Source organism: Chelonia mydas, chromosome 9 (assembly GCF_015237465.2).
Source record: "Chelonia mydas isolate rCheMyd1 chromosome 9, rCheMyd1.pri.v2, whole genome shotgun sequence".
Lineage (NCBI taxonomy): Eukaryota > Metazoa > Chordata > Testudines > Cheloniidae > Chelonia > Chelonia mydas.
In genome coordinates this window covers 9,364,776-9,386,765 of record NC_057855.1, presented here as the reverse complement: position 1 = coordinate 9,386,765, position 21,990 = coordinate 9,364,776, and the positions used below count along the sequence as shown (strand labels likewise).

The 21,990-nt window shown below is 46.2% G+C and overlaps 1 protein-coding gene across 2 annotated transcripts in view; it reads right to left on the bottom strand.

Annotated features, from left to right (window-relative positions):
* MCF2L2 (MCF.2 cell line derived transforming sequence-like 2) overlaps positions 1–21,990 on the bottom strand; it is a 320,576-nt gene that overhangs the window by 34,133 nt on the left and 264,453 nt on the right. For both annotated transcript variants that reach the window (XM_037908688.2, XM_043522397.1), the window contains 3 exons: positions 11,101–11,193; positions 10,439–10,531; positions 5,728–5,853 (listed from right to left, as the gene is read on the bottom strand). In XM_037908688.2, the coding sequence (XP_037764616.1) occupies positions 5,728–5,853; positions 10,439–10,531; positions 11,101–11,193 (312 nt within the window). The remainder of the gene's footprint in view (positions 1–5,727; positions 5,854–10,438; positions 10,532–11,100; positions 11,194–21,990) is intronic.

The following is a 21,990-nucleotide window of genomic DNA, read 5'->3' as shown; positions in this document are numbered from 1 at the left end:
GGACTGGTCTAACTGTAGGTGCATTAAAGGGGAGCAGTCAGGAGAAAGCTGAGGCCCCTAGAGAGATTCCCCCAGGATCAGTTGACAGGCTCCCTCACTTATCCATTCCCCCTGCCATTTTCCATGCCCACAATATCTACGTCGCACCCCTCCCAATTAAGACAATCAGCTCCGGCCTCTCTGAGGGACTTCTTCAGCTCTGCCAGACTGGGGCTCCTGTCTGATGACCCAGAGGAGCTTTATGAGAGGGAGAAGCTGCCTGTATCAAAAACTGGCAACCTGGGCTTCAATGTCCCGCCCCTCCAGAGCAGCGTTAAGGGGCCTTAGGGCTTGTCTACACTACCCTGTAGCGTGGACCATCAGGGGACTGAACAGCAGCGTGCCTCCAAGCGTTGCACAGTAACTCACCTGTGTGGATGCCGCAGGCGCAAACTAAAAGGTTCCTAGCTCGCGTTAATGTAACCCTGTTTGAAGAGGACTGTTAACGCGAACTAGGAACCTTTCAGTCCATGCCCACTGCAGCCACGAAGGGAAGTTACAGGGTAGCGCTATGGCGTGCATTGCTATTCCTACCCATAGTCTGAACTGCGGGACAGTGTAGATGTATCATTAGTGTCCAGTAATTTAAGCATGAGCCTGCGCCGTGGGAGACCGCAGTCCAGTTCCTGCTCTGCCACAGACATCCAGGCTGACCCGGGTATGTCAGGTACAGCCAGATGTGTAAAGGTTTTCACCTGCCCATCTGCATCTCTAGGCACCTAGAGTCTGGCCCTTAGTCTCTCTGTGCCTCAGTTCCCCATCTATAGCATGGGGGATAAAAGCCCTGCCCCATCTCAGAGGGGTGTGCGAGGATAAATACATTAAAGATTGCGAGGTGCTCAGATACTATGGGGATGGGCACCAGACACGTACCAGAGAGAGTGAGAATAAGCATCAGACCTTCTGCTTTAAGAGCCTGATCCAAAGCCCACTGATGTCAATGGGGGAGTATCTGTATCAACTGTAATTGAGTTTGGATCAGACCTTAAGAGCAAAAGACATGTATAAAATATGTTCGTACTAAAGAGTGTAGGAGTAAAATGGGTGAAAGGAGTGTCAAAGCTATGTGTTAATGGACATTAAGAAGCAGAGAAGGACCCAGTTATATCTGCAAACTATTTTATAAGAGGTAATTTGTATCTGGTTTCAGAGGGGTAGCAGTGTTAGTCTGTATCAGCAAAAACAACAAGGAGTCCTTGTGGCAGCTTCGAGACTAACAAATTTCATGGCTAACACCCAGGAAAGCTTATGACCAAATAAATTTGTTAGTCTCTAAGGTGCCATAAGGACTCCTCGTTTTTTTTTTAAATTTGTATCTGTGATACAGGATTATAGAACAAGCAATTATTACTTTGACAAGAGTAAGTTTTGGCCCCAATCCTAAAACTTGTACAGGGAGTCAATTGCAGGATCGGTGCTTAATTTTTGGCAACACTGATCATGGGTGCCAAGAGAGAGGCGATATCTGAGACTTCTTGGGCCAATCCCACTGAGGGTTTCGAATATCAGGACAGAGACCTTGAACTCTGTGTCTTCAATGGGGAGCCAATGCAGAGAGGGGAGCACAGGGCAAAGTGTTCATGGGCACCTGTGTTGTTCAGCAGATGGACTGTGCCCAACGGAGCTTGTTTGGGGTGCATGGTTTCATTCTGAAATGCAATTATTTCCTGATATTACAAGACATTGTGTCTCTTGTTTATGGAAGATTGGAGATATGTTTGAACTACCATTGCATCTCACTGCCACGCAGAGAGTATACTTAATCTGTAGGGTCAAGTTTTTATGCAAAGGCAATCCAGTAACAAGAAATGCTTTTGAACATTTCTGTGCTCCCAACCATCACCCCACAAGTAATCCTTCCATGATGGCTTCCTAATAGATGTTTAGATTCCAGCACCTTCTTACACTGGAGTTCTGCCCCTCAGCTCTGCACATGCAGATCACCAAAAAGTAGAATAACCTACACAAGTCAAGGGCTCAAACCTGTGGCTCTACTGGGATAATGCCACCCTCAAAAAGTATGTTACGCCAACTAGGCATGTCTACCACACCTGTGTGCTTGAAGAGTCCCATCCCAAACTGGGGAGCAGTTTGACTAGAGGTGGGAGGTGTTGGCCCTGCAGTTCTCACTAGTTATCATAGCCTACTATCTGAAAAGGGCGTATTGGGAATGAATTTATTGAGTGCAATTTATTCCATACCTTATCTCCAATAAATATCAACACAGATCTTGTATGTCTACGTTGTGGCCATTGTGGTTGGCTACCTGTGAGACTTTACACACCATTTTTAGCTCGCTCAAGGAAGCGAATACAAGTATTCTAGCCCTCAGGGATAGTGTGTGGGTTTGGTGCAATTCCCTGCAAGAGTTTGGGGCAAATTCATAAAGTGGAGGTGTGAAGGAGGCGTTAGTTGAATTCACAGTGGTAAATCTGACATGAGATTCAGAGGCAAGAATATGCAAATTAGATTATGTCCCCACAATTCATGTGTGTGGGGAGGTAGCCTTTCCATTCACAGATTGTGCCAGTGTCAGGGAAGGGATGTCAGCTGCCCGTGCAGTAGCCCCCCATCCCAACCCTTCCACACTCTGCAGCATTTTATGGAGTAAAGAAAAATATTGTACATGTAAAGGTGGTAGAGGGGATTTCAGGAGATAGAATGTTAGTACCTAAATTTAAATTAGGCTAAGACAGTAGAAATGCCAATCCCCCTCTTTTCAGGCTGGACCAGAAGTACTGTGCAAACTGGAGAAGTAATCCGAAATGCTGTTCCCATGAGATTGCCAATCCAGTTTTGCAGACCCACGAGGTTCTGATAGATTGTATAAGCATCTGAACTTTTGGGTGCTCATCCAACCCAAACATGTGAACTTGGTGAGGTTCAGCCATTGCTCCTATGGTTTGGGGAGCCGTTCACAAGCCAATACCCTGAGACATGGGACATTGTAGGAGAATCTCCTCCCGCCTCGAAAAGTGAAGAGTAAAATACAAGAACTCAAGGAAATCCCTGTCTTTTATACCAACACAACTAAAGTCTTCGTTCTTTCAATAGTATATATAGTAGACAAATGCAGCAGATTCAACAGTGTCACAGTTCCAAGCAGATGTCACTGCAGTCACCAAGAACTGCTGTAGGGATTTGAGAGGGTTGTAACTTCAAAAAGTTACAATGAAAAATAACCAACTCAGTCTGAGCAGCGGCCTCAGGTCAAATCTGGCCCCCAAATTAAGATTTTGTTAAAGGTTTTGCAAAAGCTGAAGCCAGTAGAGATGTGTCCAGTTTGTTTATTTTACTGCAATGGAAACAGCTTTTCACAAATCCAAAAATGTTCCCAGGCAGTGTTTGCATCCTGAACTTCCAGTAATATGTTATTAAAGTGAGTGGGACCTTTGCAATAAAGTCCATAGTGTATGAAAACCTGAAAGTGAAATTTACTATTCAAAAGTAAAACTGACTAGGTCAGTTGTCATTTTCTATTTCAGAGACATACAAAAAGTAAATAAACAGCATAAATGATAAAAAAAATCATTTTACCATTCAATTTTAATAATATAAGGTGTTATTAATAACATTGTTTAAGTATATATGGACAAGATCCTCTGCTGGAGTTAACTGGTAGCTCCACTGAAGAGATGGCCTCAGAATCCAGCCCTATATATTTAATTATTATATGAATGATGAATCTGATAGTGTCCCTTTAAATCCTAAAACAAAATTAGAATGATGGGGAAAGATGTAAGTCCCCTTCTGTAGGCTGCTGTCACAGATTATATAGCTCTTCCAATGAAGATTCAAAAGTTATATAATATATTTATTTGTCCAGTCAGAATAGGATTCAGTATTGAAACCCATTTTAAAATCACCCTTTCAGTTTGCAAAGCAAAGACACATGACAAAACATCAGATCTGCAGCTGGAGAAATGTTATAATTAACAAACTCATGCAGAGGTAGTTTTTCAATCAACAAATCTGAATACATTGGGGATCTCCAGTGCCAGTAATGTAAATATAAATTACCCTAGAAAACTTCAACTTACATACAGCAGGGGGAGGGGCAATTCCCATTTTGTTACTCATGTCAATGTTGTTTTTCAGCCCACAGATGCATACTACAATACAGTAATTAGAAACTATTCCTATTCTAATTGCTCAACAATGAGCCCAGATCTGTTAATCAACTGATATTGGGTGAAATTCACCCTTGCACAGGACCACACAAGGCATCACTGAAGTCCTTCAGGCTTTGAGGACTTATGTGGGACTTAAATAGTGCATGGGCTTTGTGCCGGTCCTTTGTACAGTGGGAGAATTCGACCCATTGGAAGAGACATTATTATATAGCATACGTGTTTGCTACTATTGTAACAAATCCATGGCAAGGTAGAACTTCACTATTGTTGCTTCACCTCCCACGCCATGGCCAACTTAAAACTTCTTTGCAACCGCAGGCTTGGCACTCAGATCCTCCTGTTCCACAAGCATTTGCTCCACTACATAAGCTAAAAGCGCATCTCCATTAGGTGTTTACAGGACATTATCTATGACACACAGCTGGGCAGTTCTAATTCCATCCCGTAAAGAGCAGCATTGACGGTAGTGTTTTCTATGTACTAGCTAATTCTGTATCATCTAGCGCTCTTAGCTACCAGATACAGATATAATTGGTGATATATTATGAATCACAGAATCCTAGAATTAGAAATTGTTAAAGGCATGTTCAGAACCTCGTCCATCCCGTCGCACAATGAAAGATTACTTTTCCGATCCAGACATTCCAGCATATTCTCCAGTGTTTTGTCCCATTATACATGACACTAATAGGCTTTCCACAACTTCCTTTTGGAGACTATTCCACAACTCAACACAGCTTCCTCTTTTTCCTGATATTCAGCCTAAATTTTACTTTAATGTCCATCCCATTATTCCTACTTTATAAATTGCTTGAACCAGACTAAATAAATTCTTCCTTAGTGTTTACATCCTTCTGATATTTCTAAATGGTGAGCACATCCCCATCAGTCCACACAGTTCTAACAATGCATTATTTAAAGTTGTTCTTTTAACAGTCATTCTTTTCTCCCGCGGTAATCACTGCTACCTCTTAATCAGTGACTCATTTCTCTTTGTAAATTAGGGCCACATTCATCCCTGGTGTAACTCAGCTGACTTCAGTGCAATTACCACTGATTTGCACTGCTACTATTGTTGTCATCAATATATTTGAGGCAATAGGGCCTCCAGCTATAAGTGTAGGCTTCTATTGCCCAGTTTATACACCAACCAGCTTTTCCTGACCCATAGCTAGTGCCCTGGGATTTTGGGGGGTCTGTACTGGGGTCACATACAGCTTTCAATCACTACCTTATTCTGGACCAGTCAAGTCTGCATCTTCCCATTTACAAATGTCAGTGTCAAACCCATTGCTCAAAAGAGCTGCATCCTGCTGTCACGTCCACCTACTCCCACCCCCTGCACACGTTGCTCAGCTGAAATTTGGTCATTTATGTTTGATCACTGCTACCTCTCATCCTGTGTCTTTCTGTCAGAGACTTGTCACCTGGGCAGGCTCTGAGTTAGAGATCAGAAATCTGGACTCCTCCAACCTGCAATAGTGGTGCGTATGTCATGACTGGAGCTGGCAGGAACATCCACAACTAGGATACAAATAATAAATAATAATAATACCTCATATCCCGTGATGGCTATTTGATGCATGGAATCATTCACTGACTTGATGATATCAAGCATTGTGGCCAGCGCCTCTTCCAGTTCAGCGGTGCCTTCGGAATTCTTGCTGCATTTCAGCATTTCCTATTTAAACAATGAAGACAGCCATATCAAGGAACATCTCAAAAGTCCATAGCCTTGATCAGAGAGCTATGACAAGACCACTTCACATGCTGAACACACAGAGGAGTGCAGTTATAGGAGTGGCAGGAGAGTCTCTTTAATGATCATCAGAAATAGACCTTTTAAGCTTTTGGACATTTGTAAGTTTCATGGATTCATTTATGACCAAACAGGGCCATTGTGATCATCTAATCTGATCTCTGGCTTTAACACAAATCATAGAACTTCACTAAGTGGTTCCTGCATCAAGCCCATAACTTCTGACTGAGCTAGAGCATTTCTTTTAGAGAGACACCCAGTCTTTATTTAAAGACTGCAGGCGATGGGGAATCCACCATATCCCTAGGTAGACTGTTCCAATTATTACCCTCACTGTGAAAAACATGCATCTAATCTTTAGTCTGAATTTGTCTAGCGTCAGCTTCCAGACACTGGATCTTGCCTTTGTCTGCTACATTAAGGAACTCTCTCTATTATCAGTAATCACTTCCATCAATGTATTTGCAGACCATGACCAAATCACCTCTCAATGTTTTTCTTGATAAACTAAGGCCTGGTCTAAAGTAGGGGTGGGAGGGCAAGCTAAGTTGGTCTAAGTTACGTAACTTCAGCTACGAAAATAGCATAGCTGAAGTCGACGTACTTAGAGCTACTTACCGCGGTGTCTTCACTGCGATAGGTCGACTGCTGCCACTCCCCCGTCGACTCCATCTACGCTTCTCACTCCGGTGGAGTACCGGAGTCGATGGGAGAGTGCTTGTCGGTTGATTTATCGTGTCTTAACTAGACATGATAAATCGACCCCCAGTGGATCGATCACTCCGGAGGTAAGAGTAGACATGCCCTAAGTAGGTTGAGCTTCGTTAGTCTCTAACTAGAAGGCTAGTTTTCCAGACATTGAATTTTTAGGAGGAGCAAGGAAGATGCAGAGAAATCTTCCAGCTCACTTAAACCCTACCTCCACCCCAACTATTGACCAACCCACATATGAAAATTTGAAATGTCTGTTTAAAGGATGATCACTTCAAAAGGACAACGTTAATCTCCAATCAAAAATGCATTAAAATTGTACTTTAAAAATGGGCTCATTCTCTGAGATAAGTGATCTCCCTCTGAATGTCCCCAGCATGGGGAATGAGGGGCAAAGTCCTAGGCCTGCTGGGGAACAGGTGGCCAAAAATCAGGAAAACAAAATTTAATTAAAAGGCCAAAATGTGCAGTCTCGCCATGTATGGATCTTCTGCTTTGGACCCCAAATATCTAGAGTACACATTGCTCACTGGGTCCCATTGAAGCACCTCTCCTCACTCCTGTCTTTCATTCTCTAGTCACTGGTTATCCCTGAAGAGTTCTAAGGAAAGTTTGGGGCTTAATTCTCTTCTCACTTATTTACTACAGTTACATCTCTATAAAAGCTGAGAGGAGAATCAGGCCTTTTGATTTTAAATTGAGCCTTCTCCCATATCAACTCTTTGCTCTTGTATGTTGTGGCATCTGTAACCGTGAGACTGACGTCATTTATTCCAGTTTTGCACCAGTGCAACTCCATTGCAATTAGTGGAGTTATTCCTGATTTACACTCATCTGAGATCAGAATCAGGCCCTCTCTGTCTTCACTCAAAGTGCCTAAGAAAGAAAAAGTCGAATACATCGAGCATTTAAAAAGATTTTTTTTAAATTGGCAGGGTCAATACTGACTTGAAGCTCAAAGGTGCTGGAGGCTCTTAACTCCACTGAGGGTCCGCAGCAGCCACTCAGCAGCCCATAGGATTGAGCTGATAAAGCATAATTGTTGTATCTCATGTTGCTTGGGGGATTCACCTATTAACCTGTTGGGTTCCAGGAATATGTTTTTTGGTTACCAAGTGATGAGACAAAAGTTTCAGTGACTTACCTTAGTTCTAGTGACCCATAACAAGCTCAGGCAGGTGCTTGTCTGGTAACTATTCACTGGTCTTTATGGATGTATTATCACTATGACATGAGCACTTGGTTGGGTAACTGTAGGCTTCATTTCAGAAGCACAAACAGCAAGGCTACACAATGGAATGTCACAATAGTTGTCTGCCCTAAATATTATACCAGTAAACAAACAGCACTTCCAATGAGTTCATCCAACTTGCCAACTATAAAGTCAGCAAGAGTACAGTCCATGCTGTATCTACTAAAGCAAATGGGAATAAAGCTGAGAGCTGACATGCGACTGGGAAGTCCCCCTTCCAAAACCATGCCCTCATGGTTACTTCTGAAAATCCGCCCCCTCCCTGCTAATTTGTGTTTACTAAGTAGGAGACAGACTCCTTCACCACAGCTGTGTGAACCTTCACCCGGTTTAGTTACAAACCTAAAATTCAGGCCAGACTTGTGAACCTTTTGCCAAAACAGGGTCCAATTTCAGCCAAGCTGGGCCAAGTCTCAGGTGAGCAGAAGTCAAGTTGTGTGTAATATGGAGCTACCTTTTAGGTGGAAACCACACAACAGTCAGTTGTTTCACCTAGTTTTGATTCAAAATTTGGCAAAGATAAGCCACAGGTGCAAAGGCTTGAACTGGAATCCCCCTCTGTGGTTTTGGTTCAGACTCATGTCTACTTTCCAAACTGGAGCAAAATGCAGCTGAAATTGTTCAAACCCAGAAACTCCAAGTGAAAAGGAAACTGAAGAAAGGGGTTCACACAAATCCCAACCTGCTGACATCATATGGCGCTGCCTTTAAATACGTGGCTGTCCATGCCTCAGAGGGAAAGAGCTAGATGCACTTTGTGTTACCTGTTGTGGAATCCCTACTATTATGAGCAATCTCTACGACCATCATCTTGTTAGGAGGCTGCCATTTAAAACTAGCTAAACTGACTGAAACCACATCGAGTTTAAAAAAAACCCTGTGATCCAAGAGCTAAAAGCTGATCTGCCCATTGGTCACCAAGACTTGCTTCCTGTGCATTGCCTCTTCCTTACTATCCATTTCTAATTGTGAAAGATTCTCCAGAATCACCCTCCTGCCCTACTTCCCCACCCTCAGAGAAGCTCCTTTCCAAAGGGGCTTAGCATGCTGCTTCTATGGAGCGCTCAGAATTCTTTTTGTGTTTAGCGTCCTTCCAAATATACTGTGAGGTGTGTACAGAACTGGTCTGACCTGATTTGATCCCAATGGCTGTGCCTGTTCTGTTTGAGAACTGTACTCCTTGATCTAATCTCACTTTTGCTTACTTGCACATTTCAAATTAAAAAGAGAGCACAGTTTCTTCTTCTTCTACTGGAGACCTTGAACATTTCTTTTAAATTCTCTCCCTCCCTTTTACTATTACAGTTCCTGGAAGCACCTGAGTCAAATTTACTGCTGGAATAAGCAGGTACAACTCTATGAGAGTCAATGAAGTTGCACCACAGTGCAATCTGGCCCACTTACTGTACAGAGGATTCTTCATTCTACGTATCCTAGGGTTTCCTAGATAGCCCATCACCTTGACAGTTAGATGCTGCACAGGTAGATGATTGGCCAGATATTCAGATGACATAAACTGGTATCACTTCATTGACTTCAATGGAGCTATGTCTGTTTGGACCAACTGAGACCCTGCTCTAGGTAGTATACTAAATTCCATAGTGGACTTCATAACACTAATTAGCATTTTTTGTAGTTAAAATGCTTCATAACATCAACCAATTAACCCTCAAAACACCCTGGTAAAGGAGGTGAGAAAATATTATCCCCATTTTAGAGATGAAGTGATGGAAACAGAAATTAAGACCAAAATTTTCAAAAGGGGACACTGGTCTTGGAGCTTCAACTTTGGACCTGAATTTCAAACGTGCTAAGTACCCACAACTTCAGCTGTTGTCAAATGTGAGCTGCGGATGTTTACCACGTCTGATAATTAGGGCCAATCTGCCCCAAGTTGGGCCCTGAAAAAGGGAAAACACCCAAAACGACGTCCTTTTGGGAATTTTGGTTGGAGTAATTTATTCACAGAGAGGAAGTTCAGTAAGTGTGAAATCCTGGCCGCACTGAAGTCAAAGGGAGTTTGGCACCTGATTAGAACACAGCTTGCTGTGAAGGCCTGCACTCAGGTGGCTAGACCTTACTTCTCTCCAATTACAGGCTCCTGTAAACTCTAATTAAAGAACTAGATCATTTCTATTCTGTTGTGAAAAACTGAAAAGTGACCTTATTGTTTATAGTGAAGCAGTGCTGAACCCAGAACCGTGCTGCACTATGTACGCTCCAGTCTTCAGTGGTCTTCAGTGCCTGTTTTTGGGCATGATCCTATAAAGTACCTTTAACTGTCGCTGACTTTAGTGAGAGTTGACAGCATGTGGACCTCCCAAGATCAGGCTCTTATTTTGGTTCAACAAAGAGTCCGTACATTGACTATGCTTGTTCATCTACCTGGTCAACTTAACATTGCAAAAGTATTTATTTAAGGTGTCGCCTTTAAGTGGGCACTGCTGTGTAATTCCTTACCCAAAACAGACAACCAATAGGCGTGTCAAAATGCAGCAACAATCAATTGCCTTGTCACAGAGAATGTCCTTTAGTTTTATTTACCTTTAAAAGCAACTGGTACTTTGTGATCCTCTGGACTGGCTTTAAGAGATAAGCATCGAGTGAGAGTTTATGATCCAGTTTACGCTGGCATTCCTGTAAGAGACAAAAGAGGAGGAAATCATACTACAACTCTTAGAAATAGAACAGGGGTACAAAGCCTGGAACTAAGGTTTAAGATCATTTGAGATTGAATCTGTTGATTCAACAAGACATATATTCTGTTCCTCGCACACCAGATTTCACTAGCCAATTTACAAAGGGACTTTCCCAGCTGTTCTGTGTACAATACAAACATCTCTGAATGAGAGCCAAGGTCTGGATTCAGACTAGATGATGCTGAAATCCTGCAAGATCTTCTTGCGAGATTTTAATAAACCTGGTTCTGTGAAAAAGGTCCCTTCTGGTACTAGATCTGACCTGGAACCAAAACCGAAGAGACAGGTTCATATCCAGGCATTCCATCTACCAGTCTATTGAGTCTCTGAGACACTATTAATTGACATGGATGCCAAGTGCCTCCCAGAATTATAAAGCGTATACATAGATATATTTTCCTCTATAACTTTTTTTAATGTACATGTATACAGAAACTTTCTAAAGAGAGATGGATGGGAAAAGGAGTTCCAACAGATTTGCATTGCCAGTCTGTAACTAAGCTCTACCTGAAAGAAGAGGCTATCTCCACATTGTCTCCAGAGGGCTTCAGATCTTAGCTTGTTCTGACAGTATTTTTCATATACTTGGAGATCCTCTTTCTGCAACAAAAAGAAAAGCTTACATAACTCAGGAGGAAACAATTCATTGAATGTTGATCATTAACCAGATCTCCTCTACATCTTCTATTCCAAATACATGAGATCGAACCAGTTCCTGGTAATAAGTCTCTATGTAAAAACCTGTTGTATAAACTATTTTTAGTCTTTCAGATTTCATTACACTAGCAAGATTAGCTTGGATGGATTGCTTGGGATAAGGAAGCTACAGCGTGGGGGATGGGCGCATGATTGGACATGATGGGCGCAAGATTGGACAAATGACCAGGGAAGAGTATAAAAATATTGCTCGGACATGCAGGAGTGAAATCAGGAAGGCCAAATCACATCTGGAGGTGCAGCTAGCAAGAGATGTTAAGAGTAACAAGAAGGGTTTCTTCAGGTATGTTAGCAACAAGAAGAAAGTCAAGGAAAGTGTGGGCCCCTTACTGAATGAGGGAGGCAACCTAGTGACAGAGAATGTGGAAAAAGCTAATGTACTCAATGCTTTTTTTGTCTCTGTCTTCACGAACAAGGTAAGCTCCCAGACTACTGCACTGGGCAGCACATCATGGGGAGGAGGTGACCAGCCCTCTGTGGAGAAAGAAGAGGTTCAGGACTATTTAGAAAAGCTGGACGAGCACAAATCCATGGGGCCGGATGCGCTGCATTCGAGAGTGCTGAAGGAGTTGGCGGATGTGATTGCAGAGCCATTGGCCATTATCTTTGAAAACTCATGGCGATTGGGGGAAGTCCCGGATGACTGGAAAAAGGCTAATGTAGTGCCCATCTTTAAAAAAGGGAAGAAGTAGGATCCGGGGAACTACAGGCCAGTCAGCCTAACCTCAGTCCCTGGAAAAATCATGGAGCAGGTCCTCAAGGAATCAATTCTGAAGCACTTAGAGGAGAGGAAAGTGATCAGGAACAGCCAGCATGGATTCATCAAGGGCAACTCATGCCTGACTAATCTAATTGCCTTCTCTGATGAGATAACTGGCTCTGTGGAAGAGGGGAAAGCAGTGGACATGTTATTCCTTGACTTTAGCAAAGCTTTTGACATGGTCTCCCACACTTTTCTTGCCAGCAAGTTAAAGAAGTATGGGCTGGATGAATGGACTATAAGGTGGATAGAAAGCTGGTTAGACTGTCGGGCTCAACAGGTAGTGATCAATGGCTCCATGTCTAGTTGGCAGCCAGTATCAAGTGGAGTGCCCCAAGGGTCGGTCCTGGGGCCGGTTTTGTTCAATATCTTCATAAATGATCTGGAGGATGGTGTGGATTGCACCCTCAGCAAGTTTGCAGATGACACTAAACTGGGAGGAGAGGTAGATATGCTGGAGGATAGGGATAGGATACAGAGGACCCTAGACAAATTAGAGGATTGGGCCAAAAGAAATCTGATGAGGTTCAACAAGGACAAGTGCAGAGTCCTGCACTTAGGACGGAAGAATCCCATGCACCGCTACAGACTAGGGACCGAACGGCTAGACAGCAGTTCTGCAGAAAAGGACCTAGGGGTTACAGTGGATGAGAAGCTGGATATGAGTCAACAGTGTGCCCTTGTTGCCAAGAAGGCTAACGGCATTTTGGGCTGTATAAGTAGGGGCATTGCCAGCAGATCGAGGGACGTGATCGTTCCCCTCTATTCGACATTGGTGAGGCCTTGTCTGGAGCCTTGTCTGTGTCCAGTTTTGGGCCCCACACTACAAGAAGGACGTGGGAAAATTGGAAAGAGTCCAGCGGAGGGCAACAAAAATGATTAGGGGACTGGAACACATGACTTATGAGGAGAGGCTGAGGGAACTGGGATTGTTTAGTCGGTAGAAGAGAAGAATGAGGGGGGATTTGATAGCTGCTTTCAACAACATGAAAGGGAGTTCCAAAGAGGATGGATCTAGATTGTTCTCAGTGGTAGCAGATAGCAGAACAAGGAGTAATGGTCTCAAGTTGCAGTGGGGGAGGTTTAGGTTGGATATTAGGAAAAACTTTTTCACTAGGAGGGTGGTGAAGCACTGGGATGCGTTACCTAGGGAGGTGGTGGAATCTCCTTCCTTTGAAGTTTTTAAGGTCAGGCTTGACAAAGGCCTGGCTGGGATGATTTAGTTGGGGTTGGTCCTGCTTTGAGCAGGGGGTTGGACTAGATGACCTCCTGAGGTCCCTTCCAACCCTAATATTCTATGATTCTGTGAGTACTTAGAATAAAGGGCTGGGAGTTGAGAAATGTCAGTTCAATTCCTGGCTCTGCCACAGTCAGACTGTGTGTGACTTTGGGCAAGCCAACTAGGCCCACATTTTCTCAAGTGGCCACTAAATTTGGCTTCCTCAATTTTTGGGTTCTGAACCTGAGACAGCTGCCACATGAGCACCCACAGCTCCCACTGACTTCACCTGTGAAAAAATTGACCCTGTGAGTCTCACATTGGGCACCCAAAACTGCCTTTCATGAGTGGACATTTCTGAAAACGCTGCCTTGAATTCATGAAAGTTTGTGGCGTGCTTTGAGATCTTTGGAAGTGCAAGTATTACCATTGTTTGATACAAACCTAACAATCTTGGCCAAGATTTTCAAAAGCAACTAGTAATTTTGGGGTCTCTATTTTTGGATCCTTAACTTGATGCACCTGAAAGGGGCCTGATTTCTAGAGGGCAGGTGTTCAGTACTTTCTGAAAAATTAGGCTCCCTTATGTTCTCTCAAGTGGGGCATCCGAAACCACTGCACACTTTTGCAAATCTTGACCAACTTTTCTATAAGTCCCTAAAAGGGAATTACCATGACCTGAGTGACGATCTAAATGAACTAAGCAGCAACATCTGAACACTGCAAGAAATCTAACAAGAGTTTAGTTTAAATCCATAAGGGGGCTTTTCTTATCAAGAAACTTTTCCCTAGTCAGCCTTCAGAATTCTCTACCCTGAATGGTGCTGGAAGAATCCATCCTCCTGGGATTCAATGCGGGAAAAGATCGATAATTACTTGGACAGCAATGTTATTTTGCAGTATACAAGGGATTAGATAATCAGTAATGCAAATACGCAATGCATGTAGTTCAATGGACTGGCACATAACAATACTTAGTATTTTTCTAGGGCTTTACATATTCAGTGAGGTAGGTAATTCTTTCCCAACACCACACCAGGCTAGGTCTCCATGACAAACTTTTGCTGTTGCCAGTTATGTTTGGATAAAACAGTTGCAGTTATTATATCATCTGTGAACATGCAAACTTGGCTCCTTGGGTCAGCGCTGTGCATAGTCCCCAGGAGTGCTTATTCTGATGCACAGCATAGTGCACCATAGGTAGGTACCCCAGTGTGCAACTCTCCACCACCCAGTGCTCTGTCTGTTGGAAAGCTTTACCAGCGCATTGTGGGGCAGAAACGAGTCGTGCAGGGGTGATTCGGACTGCAGAGTCAAGTTCCCACCTTAAAGACTTTCTGTAGCCCCTAATACCATCTCTACCCCATAATTTTGGCTCCTAATGTTAAGATCCCATAAACCCTTGTGGGACTGGTCACTGTCTGCCATCTCTAACCAGTGGTGGATTAGCCACTGAGCCCATGCCCAGTGGCCCTGGCCAACTGGAGAGCCCTGGAAAAAATCTGCCACCGGGTTGCAGCAGCCCGGAGCCCTGGCCAAGTGGGCGGGGCAGGGGAAGCCCCCATGCCCTGACCCCACTCCCTGGCAGCAGAGCAGGGCAGGAAGAGGCGGGGCGGAGCAGGGGCGGGGAGAAGCGGGGGCAGGGACTTGGGGGAAGGGGTGGAGTGGGGGCGGGGCCGCAGGCGGAAGGGTTAGAGAGGGGCCCCAAGGCCAGAGGAAACTTTAATCCGCAGCTCCGCCTCTGTCTCTAACAGAAGCTTGGAGCCTGCAGAGCTCCGCATTATTGTCATGAGCATTGCAAGCACAGGACACACAATCCTGCAGTATTTGCAGGCTGCAAGAAACCCCAGATCAGTGGGGAACATGATGATTTCCTGGAGGGCAGATTACTGTGGGACACAGTGAGAACCACTACGAAGTTGTTAGTGGTGCTCACAGAGCAGCTGCAAATGGTGGAGCACCACTTCTGGGCCCAAGAACAAGCACTGACAGATGGGACCACATCATAACCCAGGCTTGGGATGATGAACAGTGGCCAAGGAACTTTCAGATGGACAAGGCCACATTCCTGGATCTGTGTGCCAAGCTTGCTCCAGACAACCAGGGCAGGGACACCAAAATGAGAGCTGAACTGACAGTGGAGAAGCAAGTGGTGATCACACCATGGACACTTGCAATGCTGGATTGCTACCTGTCAGTGGGAAATCATTTTGGAGTTGGAAAATCCACTGCGGGGGCAATTGTCACGCAAGCGTGCAGGGCCATTAATCATCTGCTGCTCTGAAGGACTGTAATTCTCAGCAACATGCAGGACAGGGTGGATGGATTTGCAGCAGTGGAGTTCCCAAACTGCAGTGGAGCAATAGATGGCATGCACATCCCTATTTCGGCACCAACGTACCTTCCCACAAAGTACATCCAACAGAAAGGACTACTTTTCTATGGTTATGCAAGCATCACTGCTCTATGGGATGGTGGTGAGGTCTCCTCTTAGTACGGCACGTCACTTCTGATATGCCTGCCGCAGTTCCTTCACCTTCAAGCCGTACCGCCACTGATCCCTGTGACACCCCTTCTCCTGCATCTCCCGGGCAATCCGCCCGGAGATGTCCTCATTTCTATGGCTGCTCCGAAGCTGTGCTTGCAGAGCCTCACCTCTCCACAAGCCCAGGAGATCCAATATCTCCTGCCTACTCCAGGTCGGAGTGTGTCTGGAGTGTGCAACCGGCATGGCCGGCTGGGCAGTTGCACACAACCGTGGAGAGCTGCTAGGTGCTTGCCAAGATGGACAATCAGGAAAAGGTATTTCAAAAATTCACAGGGTTTTAAAGGTGGGGGGTCTTCTGGTCTCCCTGACCACTAGCCAGTGGAGTTCATAACTGTGACCAGAGCAGTCAGTATAGGGCACTGCTGGAGGACTGTTAGGGTCAACATAGGTCACTCATTGTCTACATCCATGCTGCACTGACCTCAGAACATGGACCAAGGCTCCATGCCGCTCAGGGAGGTGCTGTTACTATGTCAGTGTAATGGCGAGCCCTGGTCCATTGATGGCCAACAAATTTAAGTGTAGACCATGCACAACTAAGTCAATGCAAGGCAGGTTACATCAACCTCACTTTGTAGCATAGACAGAGGCAGAAGCAGGAGTAAAATGCAGGAATTCCTGGCTCGCTGTCCTGTACTTAGTCCACTAGACAATGCTGCCTCTTTGGGGTTGGCAAGGAATTTCTCTCCAAGGAATAGTTTTTGGCAGGGATGTTGTGGGATTGTCACCTTTTAAGCTGAGATCACCCATTAGGCTCAGATACAAAGGGGATGGGAGAGGACTGGGGAAGGCCAATGCCACCCTTCTCTACGTTTCTACGATTATGCAATTGCAACCAAAGCAATATTAGTGGTGTAATTTCAAAGTGAGGTGCAAACTTTCCTTTGCCTGAACAGGATTGTTTATGTATGTTGCCATGGAGGGAACGTGGCAGTGGGTAGAGAACACAGAACTGAAAGGAATCAGAAAGGGTAATCAAGCGTGACTACTTGCCCTTTGCCTAAAGAAAACAGATACGCTTCAGTGAGGGAGATGGTGATGGTCAATTCAAAAGCAGCAGCAGAGGGACAAACAAAACAAAACAAAACAAAACTGTGTTCAAACTGGAGAAAGAAGGGAAAGCAATCATTAACCTATCAGTCACTTACCCTGATGTAGCAGCCCTCTGTGTAAACATCATACACAGCGCTGCACAAATCAAGGGGACACCAGCTCAGACAAATGTTCTGTGTCCTTAAAACTAGCCTTTCATTATGGCAAGGACTGAGAGTCGCATAGTCAGAAACGGAATTCCACAGGGGAATAATTAGGGCTGGGCTATCGATTCAGAGCCAGATCTTGAGCATCTCAAAGTTCAGGAATGTTCAGCTCCAGGGTTTCCAACCCTAGATCTGCCTATATATTTACATCATGGTCACCACTGTTGTATCTATAAGGCTTTGCTCTTCTCTGGTGCTTCCTATCCAAGGATTTCAACGCGCTTTACAAACATTCTTTAGATTTAGTGTGTTCAGGGCACAACTCCAGTTAACTTTATTGGCAGCTGATGAGTGCCTGTATGTGAGGTAGGAATTTGGCCCTTAATGTATCACTCAAGGTGCCCTGAGGTTCAGCAGCTGACACAAACCTTTCAAACAGCTTCATTTTCTGTGCTTCCTCTCCCAGATAAGATAACCAACTGCCTACTGCAACTGCTGGTTCCTCTTAAATGCTCCTCTTGCTAGGGTTGGTAATACTGTCAGGAAGGACATAGTCACGCCAGGTTCTGGGCATCTCCTGCAAAGAGCTGAGATTCCCACTTGATCCGACTTCCCTCCATTCCCACCTGATCTTCCCAGGGTCAGGCTCTAAGGATTCACCTATACTATGTGTCTTTAACGAAGTAGTGGCATGGCTGGCTCTAAACACGTGTCCAAACATGGTTACCACGCAGCAGTAACAACAGCAGTTCATTATGTTTCACCCCTTCCAGAGGTTCTGGCTGGCACATGATTGCTGAATGGCTCACACCCTTTTGTTTTGGGTTTTTCTGCAGTACAGACAGAGCCCTCACCATGTCTGTGGCTCGGGAATCCCTCCATCCTCCCAGTTCTCTTTACAGTAGGATATCTATCATATGATAAGCATACCCTTACACATTAGAGGAATCCCACTGACTTTAACAGCGTCCACTGTCCCATGTCCTATTGATACTGCTCTGTGGGATCAATCCTGCAAGGTGTTAAGCACTCTGGCCCTAATCCAGCAAAGCACTCCAGTACATGCTTAACTCTAAGCATTTGAGTATCCCCATCCCAGACTTAAAATTAAGCACATGTTGAAATGGTTTGATAGGTCAGGGTCAGAGCGATCAGCACCGGACAGGTGCATGTCTCTGGGGCATTCTATCCCAGGCTGGCCTACTGTGGGACCATACGCACCAACTTCTCCTGGCACCGGTGGGTGCTCGACACCCCCCGCTCCCGACCCTGCCCTGACTCCACCCCTGCCCTGCCCCCATTCCAACCCCTTCCCCAAAGTCCCCACCCCAACTCTGCCCCCTCCCTGCCCCTACTGGACTCCTTCCCCAAATCCCTGCCCTGGCCCCGCCTCCTCCCCTGAACACGCAGCATTCCCGCTCCTCCCCACTCCCTCCCACAGCTTGTTACGCTGCAAAACAGCTGTTTTGAGACGGCAAGCGCTTTGAGGAGAAGCGGGGACACAGCACACTCAGGGGAGGAGATGGAGGTGAGGTGAGCTGGGGTGGGGAGCTTGGCTGCCGGTGGGTGCAGAGCACCCACCAATTTTTCCCCGTGGGTGCTCCAGCCCCGGAGCACCCACCGAGTCAGCGCCTATGTGTGGGACCACATTTTCCCAGAATGCATTGATGCAAATGCAGCCGGGCAGTGGCTGCACAAACACCTTTGTGACGGCAGAAAAGCAGTTGTGTGGACACAAACTCAGCCATGTTACTAGTGCCCCAAGTTACAAGGTGATCAAGCCTTTAACCAGTTACAAAATCAGGTTAAAAGTTGTCACGTGATCAGACCGGGCCACAGGGAGCATTCTTGAAAGAGCGTCCATCCAATGACAGGTTTCAGAGTAACAGCCGTGTTAGTCTGTATTCGCAAAAAGAAAAGGAGTACTTGTGGCACCTTAGAGACTAACCAATTTATTTGAGCATAAGCTTTCGTGAGCTACAGCTCACTTCATCAGATGCTGTAGCTCACGAAAGCTTATGCTCAAATAAATTGGTTAGTCTCTAAGGTGCCACAGGTCCTCCTTTTCTTTTTGCCCATCCAATAAAACCAACAACTGGCTGTATTCTAATCGTACGCTCATTGGGCTCGATCTGCTAGTGTTTGGCTCTTGCTGGAGCTCCACTTTTCCGAGTGGGGCTTCACCAGTGTAAAGCTGGAATAAGTCATCGGTGAATCAGCACGTTGTTTACTGGGCATGGATTATGAACAGTCTAAATAACCTGCAATCAACACTTTATGAACAGTACCTGTTGTGGTTTATTTGTCTGTAAAATAACAGTGTCATATAAGTATGATTTCAGGGGCAATAAAGAATGGTAGCTGGCACGTTGAACGAATCTAATGAACTCTTTACCTGATTGAAACCTCAGTTCTTTACGTACACTAGCTACCCATAATTCGGGCCCTAGTCCTGCTCCCTTTGAAGGCATTGTGAGTTTTCCCATTGATTTCAGTAGGTGCAGAATCAGACCTTATGTATTGTTTCACATATGGCAGGGGTCTCAAACACGCGGCCCGCGGGGTTATTTTCTGCGGCCCCGCCAGCTCCCCGCAGCACCCCCGCGTCCCCAGCATTTACCTAGAGGGGTTCTGGCCCGGCGTGCACCGCGGGCAGGGCAGGCTCCCTTCCTGCCCTGCCCCTGCACCGCTCCGGGAAGAGGCCGGGACCTGGGGCAGGGGGTGTGGGGCACAGGGGTCTGTGTGTTGCCCTGGCCGCTCTTCCAGGTACCTCCCCCGAAGCTCCCATTGGCTGCGGTTCTCCATTCCCGGCCAATGGGAGCTTCGGGGGAGGTACCTGAAGGAGCGGCCAGCACAACACACAGACCCCTGTGTGTCCCCCCCGACCCCAGGCCCCGGCCACTTCCCCGCGCAGCGCGGCGCAGGGACAGGGCAGACAGGCAGGGAGGGACCCGCCCCCCGAACCCGTGCTGCAGCCGAACCCCCTGCCCTGAGCCGCCTGCTGCACCCCACACCCCTCCTGCACCCTGACCCCCTGCCTTAAGCCCCCTGCCGCACCCCTCCTGCAACCCAACCCCCTGCCCTGAGCCCCCTGCTGCACCCCGCACCCCTCTTGCAACCCAACCCCCTGCCCTGAGCCCCCTGCTGCACCCCACACCCCAACCTCCTGCCCTGAGCCCCCTGCTGCACCCCGCACCCTGACCCCCTCCCCAGCCTGAACCCCAACCCCCTGCCCTAAGCCCCCTGATGCACCCCACACCCCTCCTGCACCCCAACCCCCTGCTGCACCCTGCACACCTCCTGCACCCCCTGGAGGCAGGCAGGGGGCATAGTTGGGGTGGGAATTTCAGGGAAGGGGTTGGAATGGGGGCAGGGAAGGGGTGGGAAGAGGCAGGGCCTCACGGAAGGGGTGGAGTGGGGGCGGTGCCGGGGCAGCGGTGGGGGTGGTGGTCAGTGGTGCGGCCCTCGGGCCAATGTACTAGTCCTCATGTGGCCCACTTGGTCATTTGAGTTTGAGACCCCTGCTGTAGCTCTTGAAAGTCCAGCTAGTCTAAAAGCAATGTCTAACACATGATGCTAATTTTCCCAATATAGCCCGGAGAACACTGGTCCCAGATAAGGGAACTGCTTTGAAAGGCAAAATCTTGTCATGGTTTTCAACCCCTTTTTCTTGGTCAAACCCTCTATTTTTAATAAACTAATATGTTTTAAGACCAGTGTGTCTTAATCAGGTTAACTACATTTTAATTTCCTTGGAGTAGAAGCCAGGCTGTTTTCCCACACACATAATTCCTGATTACTGTGTAAGGCCATGCACGTCAGCCTTAAATATTCAGTAAACAGCAGTTAGTGGCTTGTTAAAGAAAAATTAACAGTCAGATGTCTTTAGGAACATCAATAATTCATCACACACGGTTTTGCCTGAGAGACCCCAATAACAAAGGAAAAGGAAAACCCAGCTGACAACGTTGTGACACAGCTGGAGCGTGTCACAATCTTTTGTGGTTAATAGATGACAGTCACTTTCACAAGCTTCCTGGTCTGAACACAGTACCCTGGTTTTGTGAGTTTGTCAGAGCAAGAAAGTGTTCAGGAGGAAACCGGCAAAGTAACTTTTTGGAATAACTGCACTGCAAGCACCACCAGCTTCTGACGTGTCACTTACAACAATAAGGCTGTGCTAAATGATGCAGGACTTGGGAAAGCTGGCAGGGGAGCTGGAATTACAGGTGGTTACCCACAAGGAGCCATTTTCTTAACTTGCTCTTCACCTTAGTGTGTAAGTCAAGCAAAGGCAGACGTGGCTATATGAATGCTGGGCTGCCCAGTGCAAAGAAACAGCACTGCCTGGTAACCTTGGACTTTCCAGTGAGTGGGGCTCACTCCACAGGCTTAAACAATCAGTTACCACCACAATACAAAAGTACAGGAGACCTCTGCTGATGGGTAGATTCCTTGTTTATTCAGGTGGAATATTGTGTACAGTTCTGGTCACCCGTGTTCAAGAAAGATGAATTCAAACTGGAACAGATGCAGAGAAAGGCTAGTGGGATGATCAAGGCAATGGAGAACCTATGTGTATGTCTACTCTGCAATTACAAATCCGTGGCTGGTCCATGCCAGCTCACTCGGCTCACGGGGCTCAGGCTGTGGGGCTGTTTCATTGCAGTGTAGACTTCCAAGCTACGGCTGGAGGCCAGGCTCTAGGCCCCTGCATGGTGGCAGGATCCCAGAGCTTGGGCTGCAGCCTGAGCTGTAATGGCTACACTGTAATCAAACAGTAGCCCAAGCCCAAGCCCTGCGAGCCCGAGTCAGCTGGTATGGGCCAGCCACATGGTTTTAATTGCAGTGTAGACATAGCTTAAAAGAGGTTGGCTTGGTTAGCCTAGCAAAACAAAGGCTGAGAAGGGCTATGATTGCTCTCTGTAAATACATCAGAGGGTTAAACAGCAGG